This window comes from Haemaphysalis longicornis, unplaced genomic scaffold (assembly GCF_048455015.1).
Source record: "Haemaphysalis longicornis isolate Haplotype H1 unplaced genomic scaffold, Haemaphysalis longicornis Haplotype H1 scaffold_712, whole genome shotgun sequence".
Taxonomy (NCBI): Eukaryota; Metazoa; Arthropoda; class Arachnida; order Ixodida; family Ixodidae; genus Haemaphysalis; species Haemaphysalis longicornis.
In genome coordinates this window covers 25,597-48,570 of record NW_027526426.1, presented here as the reverse complement: position 1 = coordinate 48,570, position 22,974 = coordinate 25,597, and the positions used below count along the sequence as shown (strand labels likewise).

Here is a 22,974-nt window from a genome sequence, read left to right as displayed (position 1 = left end):
TTGGTGCCGGACAAGCGCTGGGGGCACTACGAAACACGAAATCTTTTGAATAAAACAAACTGCTTGGCCCCCTTAAGGGTAACGACCCATGCCTTGGTGCTTGCACATTAGCCCAGGGCACAAAAGCAGTAAAAGAGTCACATGACTCTGTTTTTATATGTCACATTTACAGTTCCTGTCCACACACACACAAAAAAAGAAAAGCTCGAAGAAGACTCTTAAAAAATATCTTGGTAAGCAAGTATACAGTTAAACCTGGATGTAATGAAGTTCACCAAAGTTCACATTTTTTCGTTACATCCAGGTTTTCGTTATATGCAGGTTTCGAGATAAGGCTCGTGTGAACGAAGCAGAAATGAAACCCGAATGCCAGACATGGTGAAGGGGAACTCGCCCTTCAAGGGTTTATTTCTCAGTAAAGAACTGCCTGCAAAAAAATTGATTCGCGCCTGCTGCTTTCGCACGAGATTAGGCACTACGCAGGGCCCCGAAGAAGCAAGGTCACTTAACACCTGTATCCACAAACATTTGTTGGTTCCAAACACGTTTCAAGAAACAAACTTCTTATGCAAGGGTGCCTTTTCGCAAACTTGATGCTCTTTTGTTCCATCAAAATGTTTGAGAGGGCGCTTGCTGGGATGCTGTACTGGGCTGCAGCTGCACTTAAAAATGCGAGCTTGTCTTGAAAAGAGCAAACTTCTCGTTTCCTGGCAGCAGAACTCATCACCGGCGAACCGACACCCCAGATAGCAGTGAAGATGCACGACCACTCGCCGACAGGCAGGCCTAGCACCTCAAAACGTTACTCTCGAATCGACATCACACTCACACGTGGAAATGCATGGTAGTTTGTGGTATGGGCAAAAAACAAAGTGAAGTGTAGTTACTCTTGCCACCTGGTGGGGCACTACACAAGGAAAACCCATGGCCTCTCCGTGATCACCGCGCCGCCGGCAGCTGATCACAAGTGGAAATGCATGGTAGTTTGTGGTATGGGCAAAAAACAAAGTGAAGTGTAGTTACTCTTGCCACCTGGTGGGGCACTACACAAGGAAAACCCATGGCCTCTCCGTGATCACCGCGCCGCCGGCAGCTGATCACAGAGATAACACAAAACCTAAAGTTGGTGCTAGTGAGGTGCTACGTTAGCCATGAGATGGCGCTAGCCGCTCCTTTCCTCATGATCTTGACTAACGTAGGTGAGATGGCACATGTTGTCATCACGACTTAAAGGGGGGGCTATTAATCATCATCACCATCATAACCACGACGAATTTTGGATTTGGCTATTCTAGACACTTTCATAGCTACTGGCTTCTTAAAGTAGTGCTAGGATTCGCTAAATTAGTGCATTTCTCCCACCGATTTTTCAGTGAAAGTGCAAAAAACAATGGCTGGTCAGCGTAGTGAGTTCGTTACACCGATTTTTCAGTGAAAGTGCAAAAAACAATGGCTGGTCAGTGTAGTGAGTTCGTTACATCGAGGTTAACCGCCACAACACCTTCGTTTCATAGAGGTCGCAAATGCACGGGTTTCTATGGAGCTGCCAGTGGGGAATTGAAAAGCTTCGTTAAATCCAGGAATTCATTATATAGAGGTTCGTTACATCCAGCTTTAACTGTAGTAGTATGCACAGCAAGCCCTGGGAGTAGTGTGGCAGCTGCTAGGCACAGGTTTCCCACCGTTTAAGTGCTTTTTCCGCACAATATGGTTGAGTGGGACTTTTCTTGGTCCTTCTTCCTCCCTCCCTGTTCCTTCTTTCTTTCTTTCTTGCGCCTTGGGGCATGCTTTCACATTTACAAATCACATGCTCGTGGATCAGTCGTCCGTCATCCCTTGCTTGAGTCCTAGCAGCATCCATCTTAGTCATGCTGCCCCTGCACACGCGTTTTACCGGCATCTAAAGCCCCTATGTAGATTTCACGCTGGGAATGCCAGCAGTGCCACAGCTGCCTGCCATCTCGACGACGCTGCACAAACACACCCGTATGGGCGGCACTACAGTGGGTACTCAAGGGACTAGGTATAACCTGCTTCTGTGTATCTATTCTTGCCTTTAAATTTTTCGTTTTTTGGGGGGCGAAGCCCCTTAGGGGCTGGGGCTGTTGGCATCTCCTGTCGTCGTCGTAATTGTTGTTCATCTCATGTAGTCATGGTACTAAAACAGTGGGAAACTTATTTACACCTCGTGCTAGAACGTAGCTCGTACTAAAAAAACACCGGAACACTCGTTTACGCCTCGCTCTGGAGCACTTCGTAACGCGTGTTAAAAATACACCGGGACACTCGTTTATGCCTAAAAAGAGCTTTGTGCTTCAAAGGCAAGAGACCTTTACAGCAAAGCTGTGTACCTCTATCTCCCAACGGTTTTATCTCAGTTGGCAAAAACGCCAAGGCACCAAGAATACACTTATACACTGCATGCTTCGTCCCTCCCAAGGTTTTGCTTTAGTGGAGGTGGCCCGGGATTTCTTTTCTACAATAAAGTAGAGCAAGGGGGGTCTACGATGAATGCAAAGCTTGCCTATGTCTGTGTGGAACGACCTCTCTGGGAGGAAACAATCTGGAAGCCGCGGTTAAGCTCATATTTTGTAGCTTCGTTTATCTTGCCTCTTCATCCTTTCTCTTTTTTCACCTTCTGTAAAAATAATGCCTAAATAAATGAGATGGGTGCGGAAGCAGCTGATTCCTCAGCCACACAGGGTTTTTGTGTGTGTGTTGCATAGCAATCTCCTTTGATAGTTCGGGTTGGGCTCCTGCCACATTGACATCACTACGATACTTCCTGGTGTGCTTTCCACCTTGAAGCTGTTAATATTATATTCCGTGTGTTTACTGCTGTACTCTGAACTGCTTTGTGTTTTTTTTTTCTTTCAGGAGCAAGCCGCAGATGATGAGGATGATGATGATGGCCCTGTGATGGATCTCGATGCCCTAAGAACCCTTTCGGCTGGTCGCATGGTATGGCAGCTCATTTTCTTTTGCACTTGAGTGACTGAAAGGGGCAATGGTTATTTTTATGTTTAGAGAACAGCCATGGGTTATAAAATACACTATATATCGGTAGATAAATCAAATGTGCCTCTCATAGCAGCAGGAGCTGTTCATTGACATGAGAAACGCAACAAGCATACACTGGTATTGCCACCCGCTAAATTTCCCTGCATAATGACCTCTGAAAACGCAAATATATAATGGTGAGATGGAATTGGTGGAGCTTGCCTGGGTGTTTTATAAAAAAAAAAGTGTAAAGTAGGGTTGAAAAAAAATTACGAAAGGATTGTGGTAATAGCTACCGTGCACGTGATACTAGTGAGTGGACACCAACTTCAGCTGGCAAACATAATGTCGACTATGTAATTACAGCAAGCAGTATGCCGTCACTTAATTTCTATTTTGGGTAAATGTTTTACCTTGTTCTACACAAGTGCAGTCAAATTATTTAGGCGGGTGATTTGAGCACATTTTAAGTGGCCATAATTACAATACACTTGCCCAGCCTTGTGATTGACAGGCTTCCAGCTACCTTTTGTGACGTGCTCTTTTACATCACAAAAAAGAAAAGAGAACAAGAAATGGGAGAGTGAAATGTAGGATTTAGTTGTTTATTTTTAAGAGAACAGGGCATTGTTTGTCATCAAACAAAAGTAGATAGAGCTATGGAAGGTGTTATCTTGCAGATAAAATTAAAAAAAAAGGCAAGTCAGTACAAAACTACGGTAGTAAAATAGTACACATATCGCTGAAGTCTGGAGCCTGTTGCAGTTCTGACTCTCACAAAGCCGCGTGTTTGGAATTGGCTTCAGTGGCACCATTCCAAACACAAGCAAAAAACAAAAATGACTCTGGGCACTGTGTTATGAAGAAAAGAGAGCTCAAAATACTGCTCCCCTCGCACCATGGACATGGTGTTCATCAGTCTGGTGGCATCGACTGTGGTGATGGCATTTCTGCAGGGCAGAATGTTGCCAATTGCGGGTACACCAAATTTGCACAAATGAAGCATCAACGAGTGGGTCTTAACCATAAATTAGGTGAAGAGTTGGGCATCACCAGGGCCCAGTTAAATCAGTGTGGAACTATTGGTGTTTCAAGAAACGGACTTAGTAAGTGGCGCACTCTCTTCTGAGCTTTCTGCTGAGTCCATGGACGTGGGTTTGATTCCTGGCCGCGGCGGCCACTTTTCTGATGGAGGCGAAAAGCAAAAACGCCCATGTGTACGAGATTTCAGCGCACATTAAAGATCCAGAGGTGCTCAAAATTAAGCCGTAGCCCTCCACTCTACGGCACGCCTCATAACCTGTGTAGTTTGGGCGCATTAAACCACATAATCAATCAATCAAATTCTTCTGAGCTTTGCACAGTGTGGGTTCCGGGATTGGCATTGGTCTCAGGATTGGCATGGATTCACTTTATTAGTGGTGGTGAAATTCTATTCAGCTGCCCCCTGCCCGAGCCCAGGTGCACGCCATGGCTCATAGGGCGCTGCTTCAAGATATTTTTCATCAAGTGCTTGATGCTCGGCCGCATTATCTGTTTTGCTGTTTAACTCCCATTTTGCACTGTTGCACACCACCCTCTTTTCCTTCTCCCCTCCAAAAGAAGAAAGAAGAGAGAGCTTCGTTGAGTGGCCAGGGGGAAGGGCCACTCTGGCAGTGATGTGATAGCTGCGCCAATTGCGCCTAACTGTGCCGAGAGGCAAATCCTGCTACATCCTGCTGCAAGGACTCTGATTTCAAGCAATCTGCGCCAATCTTGCGCCGAAGCTTCGTTTCGCCGGGCTTCCTCGATGTGGTGTGCTCTTTATGGCACGGGCGTTGAAGAGGAGGAAATCTTTGAGTGTTTTCTGCTCAGGAAAACGTGCCGTGTATGCCACAGTCGCACCGACGCTGCCTCAGAACACCCGCACGCTGCGCGCGGCGCGGCCGGCGGCGGCAACATGGCGGTGGCTTCGGCCGCGAAGTGGTGTGGGGATCTCGAGCGACTGCTTCTAACCGTACTCTAAAATGCTGCTTAAGGCACACACGAAGTTGCTTATGCGGTAAAGGAGCTGATAATGGGGACGAAAACGGTAATATAAAACATCACCCGCGCCGCTAGTGAAAGTGCCTATGCAATATCTGCCGGGGTAGTAAGCCTAAACATCTCTGTCTGAGCCAGCTGGCTGTCTCCAGTGCTTCGAAACTTCCGCTATGAGGCGCGTGCCTCTCCATTGGGTCAAGTCGGCAAGCTCCTTCCACTGTCGTGCGCGTCGCGCGTCAGTTTCTGACCGAGGTAGAAGGTGCCGTGGGCGCGATATCGTCAATGCGGGCGTGAAAATATCGCGCACGCAACACCGACGCGCACGAATCGCGTGTAAAAACGCGCCATGCGGTTCACGCTTTACTATCTGCTTTGCAATAAAGTTTGGCAGGAGTTCACGTGACTAGCTTCGAGGGGTCGAGATGGAGAGGGCATTACAAGGGTAGCTAGCGGGAAAGGGGAAAGGGACGAAAGTTCAAGATAGCCTAATTTGGGACCGGCTGTAAGCCAGTTTATTGAACAGCTTTGAGCTTCGAAGAAATTGATCTTGGCTGACTCAACAAGTCGTTCAGGAGGAATGCTACAGGAGAGCTTTAGGAAAGCATTTTGTGACGAAACTTTCTTTGCAAAGGTACTCTTCGTGAAGAATGTGGTCGACGTTTTGACTGATCTTTTTGTCTTCGTTTCAAATAAGTTAGCAGTTGGTCCACCTACTCAATGATCATAATAGGTGACCCTCTTTCACAAGCTGGGTGGGTGCTTCATGAAGACAGAGTCTTACCGCTCAAAGAAAGCCAGAGAGTTGCCGTTGTTGCAAACCTAGTCCCCTACAAATTGGAAAGCAAACGTAGAAGTCGGAGAGGACACATAGCATGCAATTTCGTCTTTGGAACTCGGAGAGAAACACGTTTACGTTGGGCGCTAGAAGCTTTTACATAAAATGCACTCAGTACATTCTGTCGCGACTGCCTTTTGACAATGTCATTTTGCAGAGCCTGCGCTTGTTAAGCCCACAGTTGAGGGAAGAGGAGTCCTCTTGTGCTCATTTTAGGGTACCAGCTACCAGTCTGCCGCAAGTGATCAAACCCTGCGGTGCCTTTACTTTGATGGATGAATACACGCTCCTCCAGCTCGAACATGTTGAATCAGATCCGTCTACAGAAATTGACGAGTATTGGCAGCAGATTTTTGAGCAGAAGGAGGCTGAAAACAAAGCCAAATTCCCTTTCTTGACCAGGCTAGTGAAGGCATTGCTTTGCATTCTACATAGAAATGCGGGTGTAAAAAAGGGCTTCAGTGTGAACCGCCAGCACCTTTAATGAAACGGCTTCGGTGACGATACAAAATGTTAATGGCATTGGGCACACCGTTTCGTTCTCCAAGCGCTCTGAAGGAGATGCAAGTCACTTCAATGTGACACCAGAGGTTTTGAGTGCAGTCAGAATGTCCAGCGAAAACTACCAAGAGCGCATTGCAGCTGAAGAAGCTCAGGTAGCTAAGCAGTGGTGTCTTGACCGAGCCAGGGCTGGTCCTAGTCACGATGGTCGAGTCAGGCTCCTGCGAGAAGTGGAGACTGGAAAAGAAATGCTGGCAAATGCGGAGCAATTAGCCACGGCATAAAGTATAAGAGCTTCGGTGATTTCGAAAGTAGACAGTTTCTTCTAGCTGAGGGTAAAAGAAGAATTGCGGCAGCACTAAACCAAACGACACAAAAGAAAACCATCAACCAGTCACGGTAGTTCTGCTTTCATGCATATTTAATCAGAGAAGCATGGGTTTAGCACAAGTTCTTGTTTTGTTTCATTACATGTTCTGCTTACTCTAGCCATGTTGTGTTTTATTGCCATGGTAGTTGTTTTTGCTTTAAAATGTTCTAATGTTTTGTACATACATCAAACTGTCCACATTATCTTACTGTGTTTCGTTCATTATGGTTTTACGAAATGTTCTGTAGCCTACCAATTGGAATGCTACCCCGATAGTCATTTTTTGCACAAAACTTCAAGTTCTTTCATGATCTGTTGTCTCATGCAGTGAATGCATGTACACACTCACACGAACTCTTTTTTTGGTGACCTAAGTCTTGAGGCATTTCATAGTCACTGCTAAAAGACATCTGTACGGCAGAAGCTCGTCTGCACCGAAGGAATTTTTCTTGTTTAAACATTTCTGTGTGGCCAGGATGCTGCTTTTGGGGCTCCTCTCGGTTGTTTTTCTCCCCTTGTGGCATTATTTCTCAAATCTTAATGCTCGTTCTGGCTGCTCCAAAAGCCGATTTTGCTGCTCCAAAACCTGCTTTTGGCTGCTCCAAAAGCTGCTCCAAAGTGACTCGACCCAATCACATCACTGCTCTGGTAAACGTGCCTTAGCGGTGTTGCAGGTTTGTAGTGGGTGGGGCATTAGGATGAGGTGGTTGTTGTTGTTGAAAAACTTTAAATTTGAGCCTGGTGATGTGGGAGTGGTCTCTCAATCCAGGAGACCGTGTGACGAGATGAAAACACACGGGACGTGATTGACCGTGCACCCACGTTGAAGTGCCCTTGCTCGAAGCAGGTGCAGCCACCAGGAAAGCAAGCAAGATTGGAGGAAGAAAAAAACAGTTGGGGCCTCAAAAACAAACATTACACTGGAAAGCGTGCAAGAAAATAAAAAAGATGGTGTAGTGAGCAGGGACTGATGGGAAGCCGAAGTGCAAAGCGTGCAAAATAAGAACATACATAAAGAAAAAGGGAATATGTGAAGAAACAAAGTGCAGCATATTCAGTGTGAAGTTAATGGGGGTCACGTAAACAAAGGAAACATGCATTTTTGGAAAAGAGGAAAAGTCAGTCGTTGTACCGCTGCTTTGAATCTGAAATGTGGGCTGGGCTTAGAAGGCTCACTGGTGTTGCAGCCTCAAAAGATTGTTGACAACAGAGAAAGCAGATTGTCATGTACTGCTACTCGTTGGTAGGGGCTAGAGAAGTGGCAAACTTTCTTGAAGCAATGCTCATTGGGTGAGGCCAACAGGTGACTAAGTTGCATACAGTGCACTAGAAACCTTTGCATAGCTGAGTGCACTGTTAAGCCTACTGAAGACAAGCAGTGTCGAAGGTACGTGATTCGGAGGAGCATGCAAACGTTTTGAAGGTTCCAATGAAAGATGAGCTGAGATACCGAATTCCACTTCTGGTTCTGGAAGGAGTGTCCCGTTGAGAGGAAATGACATTTTTAACCGTAATTCGAGTAATCCATTGTAAACGTGGTCGATTATTTGTAGCGGTTCGTGTGGCAAGCATGATATCAGGCAACTTAGAACCTCAAGCTTTGTGGCACTTCATCTTAGTAATTAACACAGCTTTTAGGTTGGGGTTCAAACGAACAGTGATGCTAGGCTGAGGGTGACGACACGTGGTCGTATGTCAGTGCTTCACTCCTACAGCAAGACAGTTTTCTTCAGACGACTTGCTCATGAGAAAGGTGGCTTTATCACTGGTGCGCAGTGCAGGGAAGCTAGACCACATAAACACTTCCATTAGGCATACTTTCAGTTTCTAGTGGGAGCAACTCAACCCACTTCATGTGGAGTGGTCAGTGGTTACGAGCAAGTAATAGTAATTACCTCCAGGGTGCCGGAACAAAACGAAAACCAGAAACGAAAAACGAAATAAACAATATTTTTGGCCGGAACGAAAATGAAAACGAAACGTCATTTATAATTTCGTTCCAGAGTGAAACTGAAAAAAAAAAAAAAAAACGTTTCGGTTTTCGGTTCGAGTACAAAGTGCGTTCGAGTACGTGCATTCTTGTGCAAATGCTTTGAGGCTGATTGAATGGACCTTTCCTCAGTAGCGATCTGCGCATGCTTGGGCTGCAGGCCCGCTATTCTTGGAAGTAGCCCCTTGCGGCTATGCTTCCTAGGGCTGCATGTTTTTATTTCCTCTTTTCGGACAGTTTTCAGTGAGTTCGTTTGTGCACACAAAAAGGCCTTCAAAGGAAAGGGGCAAAAATGTTTAAGGCTGACCACGCCGCGAGCACTTTATTGCTACCAGTGAGGGAGCAACGAAAATAAAAAAAAAATGAAGAAAAAGGGGCGATTCGGCCACTGCAGATTAGTCGCGCGAGCGTGCACCTGCTGAATGATGGGGCGACGGGGTGACGGGGGGTGCGGGTGGTACTGCAGGACCCGGATATTTCGTGAACGGGTTCCCCGAAAGCCAAACATTTCTGGGGTCATGCCTTAGGTTCGCCGTGGCGACCGCTAGGAGGACCGGTACTGGAAAAAAGGTCCATTGAACACGCACACTTGCGTTTCAGTGCAACAGCTTTATTTCCAGCACAACAGTAGTCGCACCTCATTACGATGGGGCGCGACAGAACAAAGCGCGCTCGAAGATTTTTCGTTTATGGCAGAATCTTGAACAAATCTGCGTGCCAGATTAACGACTGCCAGCATGTAGTTTCTGGAGATCACGGTGGAAACTTGGAGCGGCATTTGCAGCGGCGCCATCCAAAGGTCTACAACACGTTGCGCACCGAGAAAGCCGTGTCCACAAAGCGTGTTGCATCCGGCAGGGATGAAGAGTGTTCTGCTGCAAAGCTCAGGCAAGTGGACATATCAAGCATGCTTCAGCCGACTTCGTCAAGAAGCGTTTCACTTGAAATGACAGAGGACGGCCTAATGAAAAGCTGCGTCGAACTTGTCACAAAGAATGGACGGCCGTTTCGACTCGTCGATGACTCCAGATTCCACCAGATAATAAAATAGACCCAGTCCTTAAAGTACTCGGCGCCAAGCGGGCTATAACCGCGGAAACTGTTAAGGAGAGAGTTCGGGAAGAGGCCAAGCCGAAATGAAAGGAAATTTCTCTGTCGCTGGATAAGCGGATGCTTTCTCTTAAAATTGACTGTGCGTCCCGACTTGAGAGGGCGTTGCTTGGCATTAATGTACAGTATGAGAAAAACGGACAACTAATTCTCCAGCCACTGGCCATGAAATAACTTTTTGAGAGACACACTGGTGAACACCTCAGGTTGCAGGTGAAAAACACGCTGTATCGTTATGACATCAGTGTTAGCGAGGTGTACAGTGTCACAACTGATGACGGCGCCAACACGCTTCAGGCCGTTCGTCTCCTTGGTGAAGCTGACGATGAAAATGAAAGCTCCAGTTCAGACAAGGAGGCCGACGTAGGTGATCACGCATTCGAAGCCTGCGGTTCTCTCTCTGTGTTGGACAACTCAGGCGATGCTGAGCTCCCGGGCGCGGACGAAGGTTTTCTGTTAGGTGTCAGGTGCGCAGCGCACACGCTTCAGTTGGCCGTAAGTGGTGCTTTGAGAGAGTCACATGCATGCACCATCATCGCAGAGTGTCTTGCACTTGTAAAGATACTCCGCGTGCAAAGTGCCATGGCTCTGATAAGGAGGCTAGGGCTAAAGAAGCCCGTCATAGACTGCCCCACAGGGTGGATGTCGACGTTTAACATGCTGGCCAGGCTGATAGAGCTCAAGTCATTCACTGAGACTTTTCTATCGGAGGAAGAACGCTTGCGCTGGACAGAGAGCACGTGGGCCCAAGTGGAAATGCTCACGACTTCCCTTCAGCCGGCACAAGTGGCCATAAAGACGCTCCAGCCCGAACAGCTGACCATCGGGGACCTTTACGGCACATAGTTGACGTGTTCCGTGGACACCTCCAGGATATCCTCGCCACTGGTAAAGGCCCTGGCCCAGTCCATGCAAAAGAGGGAGCGAGACCTGTGTGGCGTGAATATTTTTTTGTGCTGCACTGTACATGGACCCTCACTATCGCCTGCTTCTCACCACCGAGCAAAAAAGCCAGGCAAGGCTGCACCTCGCGAAAACCTGGCAACGGACTGTAGGCCTTTAGCGTAAGCAGCAGGATGAAAGCATCAACCAAGCTGGTGCAGTCACCGCAGTACCAAAAGGACCCCAAGACGCCCTGGACACATTTCTAAGGGAAAGGGAAGCAGAGGTTGGTGTGCACCATAATGCTTCAAGTGAGCTAGGCACACTCGACATAGCGGGCGCACTTGAAAGGCTAGAAAAGGAACCGCGTCTTCCGAGAACCGCAAATGTATTGACATTATGGGAACAGCGCAGAGAACGCCAACATGAACTGTACGGTTTAGTGCAGGCAGCCCTTGGCGTTCCAGCCACCCAAGTCAGCATGGAGCGGGCATTCTCGTTGCTAAATTTTATTTTATCTGACCAGCGGTCTCGCTTTTCGCCTAGTACACTTGAGGACGTGCTGCTTCTGAGGTCATATTCAGTGCCGTAAGATGTGTCTGAAGAAGTGCTTCAATTTTTCTGTGCACTTATGAGTGACATTTGAGGATGTGCAGCTTCTGAGGTCATGTTCAGTGCCTTAAGATATGTCTGAAGAAGTGCTTCAATTTTTGTGTGCACTTGTGAGTGACATTTGAGGACGTGCAGCTTCTGAGGTCATGTTCAGTGCCATAAGATGCGTCTCAAAAAGTGCTTGAATTTTTGTGTGAAGTTGTGACATTGAGGACGTTCAGCTTCTGAGGTAATGTTCAGTGCCATAAGATGTGTCTGAAGAAGCGCTGCAGTTTTTGTGTGCAGTTGTGAGTGCTTTTTAACCACTTTATTTTTACCAAAAATCAATAAATAGCGCTTTTTGTTTTTCTTTAAATTTTTTGTTCTCTTTTTTTTTTTTTTTTTTTTGCGCGAACACGAACCATTATAAACCGTTATGAACCGTTATATTTTTCCTTTCGGAACTAAAACGAAACGGAACTTTTCTCCATGGAACGAAACAAAAAAGGAAACGAAAAACATTTCGTTCCGACACTCTGATTACCACACAGACTGTGAGGGCTAGGGACAAAAAATATCGCAAGCGATTATTTGTCGGGAACTCCCGCTTTCTACAGACTGCGTCAATCCAGGCAGGCAACCAACTCATTGTTTCACTATCTGACTCACGGGGTAATTCCTGGCGTACCTTAGTACACCCTGTCTCCTTCTGGGTCGAATAACAGTCTGACACAACTTGTCATATGTCTTAGTGCCAGAACTTTGGCCAACTGGTGCAGAGCCATAGAAGTAACAGAAGGAGGCCTCCCTGAGCTTCAGTGGTACGACAGTGCCAAATGTTGGATGGACCTTATCATTGCCTGAGAGACTTACTGGAGCAATAGACCATTGTTTTAAATGATGGATGTGAAAGTCATACTCATCGCTGGTTACTTTGTGAGCTACCCTTTGGGCCTTGAGGTGCTCAGTCACTTTATGGCGAGATCCATTGGTTCGTTGCGCTGTGATAAGGTGACAGAGATGGCTTGTGTGAAAGCACAGTGGCAACCTGATTTTGCAAATCCTTCCTGTGCTGAGTGGTAAAATTGCGGCGCTGAAGTGCACGCACCCAGCATAAAAAGCTAATAAGCAGGGTTCTGTTCGTTAGCTTTTCACGAGCAGAACCCTGCATTGATGGTGTGAAAGACACACCATCAATGTATATGCTAAATTTCTTTTGATGTGAACGTTATCACAAGAGACTTACGTTTTGTGACCATGTAGTGAAACTTATCTGGTGTATGGCTCGAAAGTGTGGCTGGTAGGAGCACACCGCCGAACTTTTGCGATAAGGACATGCACTGCGCACTGCGCATCGCTTTGGCCCCTTGATTGTTCAGGCCCAGAACAGTGGGACATGTTTCTTCATTTCTATAGCTCTTCGGCCACTCACAGGACTCCCAAACGAACGAATACATGCACTTGCACGCCAGTACCACATCATTTCAAAACGTGACAGTCGTTTTTGAGAATTTGGCCCCACTCGTTCAGATGTAGCTTTCCCAGTGCAGCATTCGTAGCCGTCTGTATTTGACTCGTTGCGATGTCAATCAGTAAATCGATCAATTAATCAGTCTCTATTTATCAACCACCAATTTAAATTCACAATAGTAACTTCAACTAGCATTGAAATTTGCAGTTGTCCTTCAAAATTTTGTAGTAATATTACATTCGTGTACAGTATTTGATCGTGGTAATATTTTTGAAGCTGTAACGACCATTCTGCGCCAGGTTTTGGGAAGTAATACTAGAATTTAGTTTGAGTTGTCTTTTAACTCTAAATTTAAATTCTTTTTATAAAGTACAGCTGTTTTGTGGACAGGGTTTTGGTGCCACAGTCCTCCCACAAATAGTACTTCTCTAGCGCTGTGAGCCTTACAATGTTAATGAGTGCTCACTGAATGATGGAGCACCTACCTCATTGCGTTGATTAGCAATATATATTTATTATGTTAATCAGGGTGTCAAACTGGAACCGAGCAGAACTGAAAACCAGAGCGGAACCAGTATTTTTGCCGGAACTGAACCCGAACTTTAGCTGTTATTTTTTGAGCACTCTGAACCCGAATTGAAACTGAACTGAAAAAAAATATTCAGGGAAGCTTGCACTCGTGCACAAGACTTGAATGTGTAGGTGATCACTGACGGACACAAAGTTGAGTTTTACTATCTTTGTGGTGCCGTGGTGGGCGTCGGCGACATGGCATTTCCATGACCTTATGTTGAGCAAGGCCAGAGTGAGCTCGTCGTTTTGGTCGACTTTTTTGCGCTTGCCACTCTGCAAGCGCAACTTATCGTCTCTAGCGGACGCTTTGCACGCCAAGCCTCTCGAAGTGCAACCTCTTCCTCGGCCATGGGTACTATCCGTGGCCGGGCCATGTGTAATCTACGATCACCTACAGCAGCTTCAACATTCAAGTAGCGGCTCTTCTATGGTACAGAGCGCACGCGCACGATGGCACGAGCACAGACGGACGAGGGGCGTACGTTATGACGTGTCTTCCTCATTCCGGGCAAGTGTTGCCACAATGCGGCGAATGCTGGAGCATTTTTGTGGGAAATATTGGCCATTCTCCCTAAGTGGGTATGCTTAGCTTGACAAACATGCACTCGAGGCACGCGGCAGACGCTGGAGCTTTTTTTTGGCCAATATTGGCCAATTTCTCCAAGTGGGTCTGCTTAGCTTGAATGTGCTCTCGAGGCAGCGTGCACGAGCGCTCGGCCTTTTCTTGGTATTTTAGACTGCGGACACCATACACAAGCGATTGGCTGAACAGCTTCACAGTTAAAAATAAATAACGGTTACCAGTTCACGACGAGACGGTTCGACCAACTGTTGTTGATAATGTGTGTTAAATGTCATTCGGGGCTTTTCTCTTTCATGCAGGGTCGACTTAGTGGCCTCTCGCGCTATTTACCCTTTACAGCAATAAGAACACTGTCAATGATCTATACTTGGTTGGAACATAGGGAAAGGTGTATTGGTGGGTTGCTGCTGGTTGCGGTGCAGAGTGCAAGGCTGAGCAGCAGAAATGGCCCATTTTTGGCATCCTGGAGGGGATATGAAACATTGGGTTTGCCCTTGGTTCACAACGTCTGTGTAAGAGCAATCAGGCTGCAAGATCATTGCACTGCACAATGGTGAAGGCCCCACCCTAAACTTGCCTCGTTGTTGCATTTCATAATTTGCTAAAAAGGTCAAACACCTGGAAAGTGGAAATACTTGACAAGGGTTATCCACATGGGTGTTTCCATGGCTTTGCCGCAGCAAGGAAGCAGGATCAATCACCTCCTCCGGTGGTCGTCTTTCTGATGTAGACTAAGAATGTAAACGTCTATGTGTCGATATTTTGGCGCTCGTTAAAGAGTTTCTGGCAGTCAGAATTTTTCTATACGCAGGAATATATGGTGTGCTTCAAGGCACACATATAGCTTCGGACTATCAAGTGTACTAATATTTTTGACAAGTGAGTTTTTCTAGGGAAAACAAAAAGAAAAGGCCCATTTGTTGGTTTTAAATAATTCTACGTAGAGTTCATACACGACTAATTTCTACTTATTTTCGCTGCCTTCAGCTATCAAATAAGCACAAAACCAAGAAGTGAATTTCTCTCTAGATGTGCGTCCCTACTTGTCATCACTGTGAAAGCAGTGAGTGCAGTGGTGCTTGGTATAATCATCATTTTCTTTGGACGAGTAGCCGTATGAATCTGTCTCGGCAGTTTGAACTGCCGTCATAAGTTTCTTACAAACCACTATGTATGTAGCATGTCACCGCAACACATAAAGCTAACACAGTGATATTTTGTGTTTTGTAGCTACAAACCTAAAAAATACTAATGCAACATCTTTTGAGACATGTGATAAAAAATCGAAAAAAATTGAAGATGGTCTTTTTTATATTGAATTTAAATTAGAACAAAACGCCCGACTTACCTGCAATGCAGTGCAGTGCACTTTTCAAATTGGGCCATTTTTTTTGTAACTTAACTAAAATTAGCATGGAGAATAAAAAATGATGGACGAGTAATACTAATTACTTGATCTCCGTAGCTCGTTAAGAAGCAGCAAAACAAGAGCCAACATTTTAGCATTTTTTGAAAATGTTTCATGTTTGTTATTTTTTGTTGGAAAGAATACCTTCTGTAAACCAAAAACAAATATGTTAAATTATTTAAAAGTATGAAAAGTCTTGAGATAAGAAAACCTGCAGCAATATATCTGTAATGGTTTGTGTTTTCCAGAGGTAAAAGTTTTGAATTTTTCGCAATTCGTTGTCCGACACGCATTTCACTTGAGCCGGCGTTGGGATTTGTTTTAGAAAGAGAAAGCTTTTTTTTGTGTGCAAATTACCGCCAAATATCATCTTTCCTGTGCTGTTATCAGTCCAAATTAAAAATGTCAACCGGTCACACCTGTCCCATCACTCAAGGAAACATCCCAAACTAGTTGTCGGGGACGTGAAATGGTGAATTGTCACTACTTTATCTGTTTTGCCTAATATCTGGAGCAATTGTTTAAAGTTGTGCTTTAAATTGTGCCACTGTTATTGGGAAAAGCAGCATCTAAAATTGTTGTGTGCATTTTGTTTTTATTGTTGCTTAATTCATTGATTGATTGTGGGGATTAACGCGGCGACGCTACAGGCGAGAGGTGCGCTGTAGTGGAGGGCTCCGGATTAATTTTGACCACCTGGGGGTCTTTAACATGCACCGAAATCTCAAACACACAGGCATTTTTCTTTTCGCCTCCATCAGAAAAGTGGCTGCCGTGGCCGGGAATTGAACCCGCATCCTCGTGCTCAGCAGCACAATGCCTTAGCCACTGAGCCGCCACAACAGGTTTATCGTCGCTTAAACTACTAACAACATTTTTATCACCTTGCTAGTAATTCTACTCATCGAACCAATTTGTGAATCGTTTCAAGCTTTTGAACCAGTTCACGAACCAGTTCGGTGTGCGACTTAGTTGAACTGGAACTGAACTGGAACAAAATGATTCATCTGAACCTGAACCATAACCAAAGTGGGTGTTTTTTTGTTTGTTTGTTTGTTTGTTTGTTTGTTTGACACCCTGATGTGAATGAGCGCTCACTGTATGGTGGGGAACCTTGTTGCATTCACCAGTGGCACCAGTCCACACAGCATTAGACGGCAGAGCAACATCTGGGTTTTTTGTGGTCTGAAGTGTTGTGTATACACTCTGCTGCAAAAGTTATTGGGGCTTTGGTAGTCATCACGTGTGTAGTACTACCATAAATGCCACAACACACGTTGGAATTCCAGTCACCCAGCATATGCTTGTGTTGGGTTTCCTTATTTCATGAACACCTTGTGCACACCTCTTCGCAGGTGGGACCGTCCCAGCCCAGCAAGCCCGAGGACATCCTGCGGTCGTCTGTGGACAGCGCCGAGTGGAAGATGGAAGTGGAGAGGGTCCTGCCCTTGCTCCGGGTCACCATTCAGCCAGACGCCAAGGTGGGTTGGTGCCACCGCAGTGATCACCCATTGAAACCGCTCCAGGGACAAAGCACTTAAGAGGATTGTCTTTCTTGGCCTACTTAAACGCAGAAATTTTGGTCTGTCTGTTTGTCACCTCTAAGTCCGATGGCAATGTTCATACTTGTCAACATTGTTGAACAACAACAAGACATTATGCAATATAAGCCCGAAAATCAACGCATGAGTGATATTTGCAGTGTTCCTTTATGAAGACATTCATGGATGCTTGGTTTTTGCGATAGCAAATGAAATACTACATCATCTGCAGAAAACCGTCGCCTGCTGTTGCCCACACTACTATAGCTCCTGGCGGCATTTCAAGAAATCCAGCGGCAACAATAACGAGAGGTTCCACTGGATAGGTTCCACGTTCTGCTTAAAACGCACGCGGAGTTGGGCAACGTAGTTTTTAAACGTTGGAGTGGGGTGCCTCGATTCGAGCCCGTCTCCGCCATACGGCAACGCTGGCACGAGGCACCTTACCTAGAGCACTGGAACACGGTAAATTTAAATTGACTTGAGCAAACCTCAAGCGTGTTATCTTGGGAGGACCGAGACAGGAGGGGAACACCACGAGAGGTGAGTGGGGAAAAAGAAGGAGGCATTTACTTGGCAGGGACACCAGTCGACTATCGTTTTCGCCGACATTTGCAACTAAAAGGAACAGATACGCGGCCATTTTTACCCAATGTTTTCTGCAGCACTGTAGGAGGCGTACAGTATTTGCCAAAGTGCCCTGGCCATGCCAGAGTTTCCAGGCTATAAAGAATACGAACGTCAAGGCCTAGCTCATGGGTGGTGTAACTCTTGGGTCGGTAACAAGGCAAAGTGATTCCTCCAGGTTTCTGAAGCAAAATAATACTGGTGGGACTTTAGAGTTAAACTGCCTTGAGGGCTTCATGGTCCGGAAACTTTGCCATGCCCCAGGAACTTCTAATAAAGACTGAACCTGAAATGTTAAGCACCCTCTTTTCCTGCCATGCCACTAAGCATTCTTCTTGGAGGGGGGCAATTTACCTTGATCCCCAAAGGACAAATTAAAAAGAAGAAACGAGCAAGGCAGATCCCTGCCTAAGCATGTTTGAGAGGTTTACCAAGCTTGCCAGTTTAGTATCACATCGACGGCTGCGTGGGTGTGCATTCAGTTTACGTATGTTTGGTCAGAGTAGGTATTGGTTTACATCCGTTTTCAAGTTTCCATCCCTTCAGGTCTTTACTTTTTCTTCATACAACCCATTTTGTTTGGGTATGTACCATAGTTTTGAGGAATTTTTATTTTATTGCTGCAGCACATTACCTGTGAGACAACAGAGTTGTCTCTAAGCTAAATGAAGCCTGCCATAATGGGTAGTTTATCTAATGCAAGAGCAATAATCTGTAGTAGCCAGCGTGAAGGCGAAAATGGCAAACACCCATGTGTCTATATTTCAGCTCTTGTTAAAGGTCCCCAGGTGGTCTGAATTAATCATTAACATTTCACTAAAGGCACACCTCATAGACCAGGTAAAATTTCAGTGTCTAAAACCCTCCAGAATTTAAATTTGAATGTTGTTACGTGGCGGCAAGAGGCAGGAAATGAATCACGGAAGATGCGAATGATGTTCTTACACTATTTGCACAATGTTGACCATGACAGAGCCTTTGCAGCTGGCACTTTTCCTCTTCTTCTTTGGTCCTCAAAGGTTGGACCCACAGCTTTTAAAGACGATAGTCTTTCTTGGGCCACTTAAACGTAGAAATTTTGGTCTGTCTGTCTGTCTGTCTGTCTGTCTCTCTGTGACTTGATTCAGCCACCCGGCCAAAGCGAAACAGAAACTGCGCAATAGTCTTATATACCCACAGCCAAATGTAAACGTCTAAGTCCAGTGTCAATGTTTATACTTGTCAACATTGTTGAGCAAGAACAAGACATTACACAAATATAAGCCCGAAAATCAACACATGAGTGATATTTGCAGTGTTCCTTTATGAAAACATTCATGGATGCTTGGTTTTTGCGATAGCAAATGAAATACTACATCAACTGCAGAAAACCGTCTTCTGCTGTTGCCCACGCTACTATAGCTCCTGGCGGCATTTAACAAAGTCATACGGCAACAGCAATGAAACATTCCACTGGATAGGTTTCGCGTTCCGCTTGGAATGCTCGTGAAGTAGGGCGACGTGGTTTCATTAATGTAGTCGGGTGCCTCGATTCAAGCCTGTCTCCGCCATACAGCAACGCTGGCATCGAGGCACCTGACCTGGAGCACTGGAACGCGGTAAATTTCAATTGACTTGAGCAAACGTCTAGAGAGTTATCTTGGGAGGAACGAGACGGGAGAGGCACAGCAAGGAGGTGAGCGGGAAAGAGAAGGGAGGCATTTACTTGGCAGGGGCAGCAGTCGACTATCGTCTTTCGGTGACATCTGCAATGGAAGGAGCAAAAACCCGGTTATTTTATTGTCTTTTTCTTCTTCCTGTGGCAATGTGTTTCATGGTTGCTATGGAAACTGACTTGTAATGTTGGATGTTGTTAATTTGTGTGATAGGAATGTTAAAAGGTGGAAATAGAACGAACTGAAGCTGGAATACATACCTTTACACCCTAACGAAGCCCTAAATTTAATCAATTTAGTTAGGGTCGATTGTACCATGGCCTGCTTCCTGGGTGTAGCTTGTGCAACCATCTCTCATTCATGGATGGCTTGATTGACATTACATCAGTCAGTTTCAACAAGAAAGTCAGCCAGTACTTATCAACCAACGAGTTATGTCAGTCAGCTTCACGTAACGCTGTTGTTTGCAGCTGTCCCTTGAACTTTTTGCTAACATTATTTGCATATTTTGTTGTAGTAGTATCTTGGAAACCGTAATGTACATACTGCTCTAGTTCTTGCGAAATTTTAAGATTTTCATTGTCGTTTAACTCTAAATTTAATTTTTTGTTAATAAAGTGCATCTGGTTTGTGGATAGGGCTTTGGTGCAATGCTCCCCCCTACATGTACTTCTCTAGCACTCTGTGCCTTACTGTGTGAATGGGTGCGCGCAGGACTGGCGCGGTCACCTGGAGCTCATTCACCAGCAAAGGAAAGAGCTGGACGAGGGCCTGCAGTCGACGCGGGCGCAGCTGGAGAGGCTGTCGGCTGGTCTTGGCTCGGCTCTGGACAAGCTCGCGAGCCGCGAAAAGTACCTCAACGCGCAGCTGGACGCCCCACTAGCTCAGTACCGGTCTGTGCAAGAAGCCCTGGCCCGCACCCGCGACCACTACCGCACCATCAGTGGAGGCATCACAGACCGCTCACGCACACTCGCGCAGGTTGGTAGCGTCTGCTTACCGTGATGGTATTGGGGAATGGTGAAAAGTTTGTCGGTGCACTGACCATATGCAGAATGAGAAAAAATGCTAGTATTTTTGAAGGTGTTGCTTCCTTTATCAATTTTAGGTAGACTTGTAAAACCTCATTGGTTACCTACAGCTTAGAATGCAATGTAACAGTGTGGGGTCTTTCAATTGCAGCTTTCCACTGTTTCTGTTCTGAGCGAGTGATTCGCTTGTTGACTTTTAATGGGGACTGTGCAATCAGCCGGGCACTGAAATCCTGCCCTAGTGCTAATGCCTTGTGCCAGCTTACCATGTGGCCCGCACAAAACAATCATCAGTGACAGGATGCGTCGTAAGTGAGACAAGGACGTGCTGGCTACAAAATAATACGAACCTACCCATCATTGTCTGCAGTCAGCAATAGAAACTTTATGGTATGTTTTGAAATTGATGTGATGACACATTTGACGTTAATTGCCAAAGTATGATGGCCCGTTTCTGCAATAAGGGGCAATAAAAGGTGAAAGTTCGAGCTCTTAATAAATAGTCATACGAACCCATTATGACCTCTCAGTGGCTCCTGAAGTAGTAAAGGGAAGTAGACAGCAATGTTTGCAAGGTCACTACCATGGAACCATGCGTCTGCTATGCTAACAATTTTCGCATATGGGAACTGCCTGCAAGCGAGAAGTCTTGACTGTATGTGAATATTGAGACCTGTGGAGTAGTGGTACGAGGACTCTTGGCTCCTACCTGAGGATAATTGTTATGAGGGAACACCATGATATAGCCCTCGAGGGACTTGGCTGTTTAACAGGGTGGTTCAAGTCTGAGATTTCAATTTGATGCCGCTGCTCATTTTTCGCAGATCACTGAAGAGCTGGAGCAGGTCAAGCAGGAGATGGAGGAGAGAGGCTCTAGCATGACTGATGGAAGTGAGTTCCTTGTGCATGCGTGTGTGTAATACATCTTAAAGAGACACTGAAGGCAGCCAGCAAGTTGTGATCAAACAAAAGTCTTACCTTCCCATAGCCATTTTAGCACTGCTTCAGCGCCGAAAGATGCCTTAATTGCTGAGAAATCGCTAATCAGACGTGATACAAACAGTGAAAAGAGTGACTGCAATCACTGATGAGAAATCGCTAATCAAATGTGATGTAAACGGCAAAACCAGCGACTGCAATTGCTGTTTGTGTCACGATAAACCGGAAGCAAGCAAGGCAGTGGTGATGTAAAGCGGTGTAGAAGCAACTGAATAGTACAATGCTACCTTGACCGAGCAGCTTGGTCAGTTTCAGTGAAATCAGTCGTGCTTTCCTGAACTCCCACGTTCTTTGCAGCTCCGGACCAGTAAGCAAAATGTTCTGTCATGGGACCCGTGATCAGTATTGATGCTTTGCTGAAGAAAAACATATTGTCCTTTTCAGGCATCGCAACTGTTGGCGTCGAACCAACCACTCGTGCGTAGCTTGCATGCTTGCTCGAAAAGCGGTACCGCTGCCCCAAGTATGGACGAATAGGGCCATCCTGCGGCAGCCAGGAAAGACATTGTGCACAGCAGACGTTGCAACCACTTTTGGTGCAAGTTGCGTAATATAGCCTGTGGTGGCAGCATCCGCCTTCACGTCCTTGCTATTTTCTGCCTTAGAAAGCTAAGCTTAAGAAAGGTATATTCATGTTCTCGGTGGGCTAATCTACCAATCTAGAGCAACTTGCATTTTGGCTTGTGTCCCTCCAACCTTTGCGCCAAGAGCTTATAATTCAGAACAGTGCAACTAAGACCTCTGCATCATAAAAATGCAGTGGCTATGAGTTGGCAGATGTGACAAATTGTTGAATGGTGGCAGTGAGCATGGAGCATCGTGGCCCCAGGCATTGCTTGCTTTTAAGTGTCGTATTCAGCCGCAACAAAATGAGAAGAAAATTGTTTGGATCTGCTAATAACACATGGTGCAAATTTGACCCACTTATGTCAGAGAAAAATCCTATATTGTATGCAGCTTTTACTGTAGTTTGGGTCCTATTTAAGCCTGAGGGTGTTGTCTGCAGTTATGTTCCTGAGAAAGTTTTTGGGTGTTGCAAACAAAAAATTACGGTATGTCACAAATATCGGTGAACCGGTAACGCTTTTTCTGCTAAAAACTGCACCTTCCCACTTACACATCACTGCTTTGGCTGTGTCATTGCGCATAAGTGGTAAACTGTATCGCTAAGACTACCAGGCCAAAGGGGTCACTGCGAAAGTAAACATTTCACTGATCTCATAGCCCTTATCGGGTAATTGCTCATCTTACCGTATTTACACAAATGTAGGTCGACCCTTTTTTTTCAAATTTGACAATCCAATGTTGGGGGGTCGACTTCCGTCTACCGCTAGTAGCGGCAAGAGAAATGAGAAATCGGGGGTGCTACGAGATGGGGACAGCTTTGCATCCTCGTTACTATGGTTATGGTCTAAAGTGTGAACCGCATGGGGCATTTCCTGCTCACGAAGATGCGCCATGCTGACGATGCCGCGAATATCACCCACATGCTGCGCGCTACGCGATTGGTGGCGGCAATATGGCGGCGTCACTAGCCGTGAAGATGTGGGCGTAGCTCCAGTGACCGCTTGTAACTGCTCTTTAAGATATCTCTGAACGCACGAACGAAGGCGTTTGTACAGGAAAGGAGCTGATAATCTGGTGGAAAACGACACTATAAAGCATCATCCGCGCAGCTAGGGAAAGCGCCAATCAAACATCCGCCACCGTGGTAAGCCTAAACATTATCGACGGTGCCAGCCGGCTGTCCCGAGCACTTTCAAACTGCCGCCATGAAGAGCGTGC

The 22,974-nt window shown here is 45.9% G+C and overlaps 1 protein-coding gene and 1 pseudogene across 2 annotated transcripts in view; both read left to right on the top strand.

Annotated features, from left to right (window-relative positions):
- LOC144148030 (intraflagellar transport protein 57 homolog) overlaps positions 1-22,974 on the top strand; it is a 47,925-nt gene that overhangs the window by 12,524 nt on the left and 12,427 nt on the right. For both annotated transcript variants that reach the window (XM_077679629.1, XM_077679630.1), the window contains exons 7-10: positions 2,878-2,961; positions 16,692-16,817; positions 19,874-20,140; positions 21,015-21,081. In XM_077679629.1, the coding sequence (XP_077535755.1) occupies positions 2,878-2,961; positions 16,692-16,817; positions 19,874-20,140; positions 21,015-21,081 (544 nt within the window). The remainder of the gene's footprint in view (positions 1-2,877; positions 2,962-16,691; positions 16,818-19,873; positions 20,141-21,014; positions 21,082-22,974) is intronic.
- Positions 9,365-11,601, top strand: LOC144148029 (uncharacterized; annotated as a pseudogene).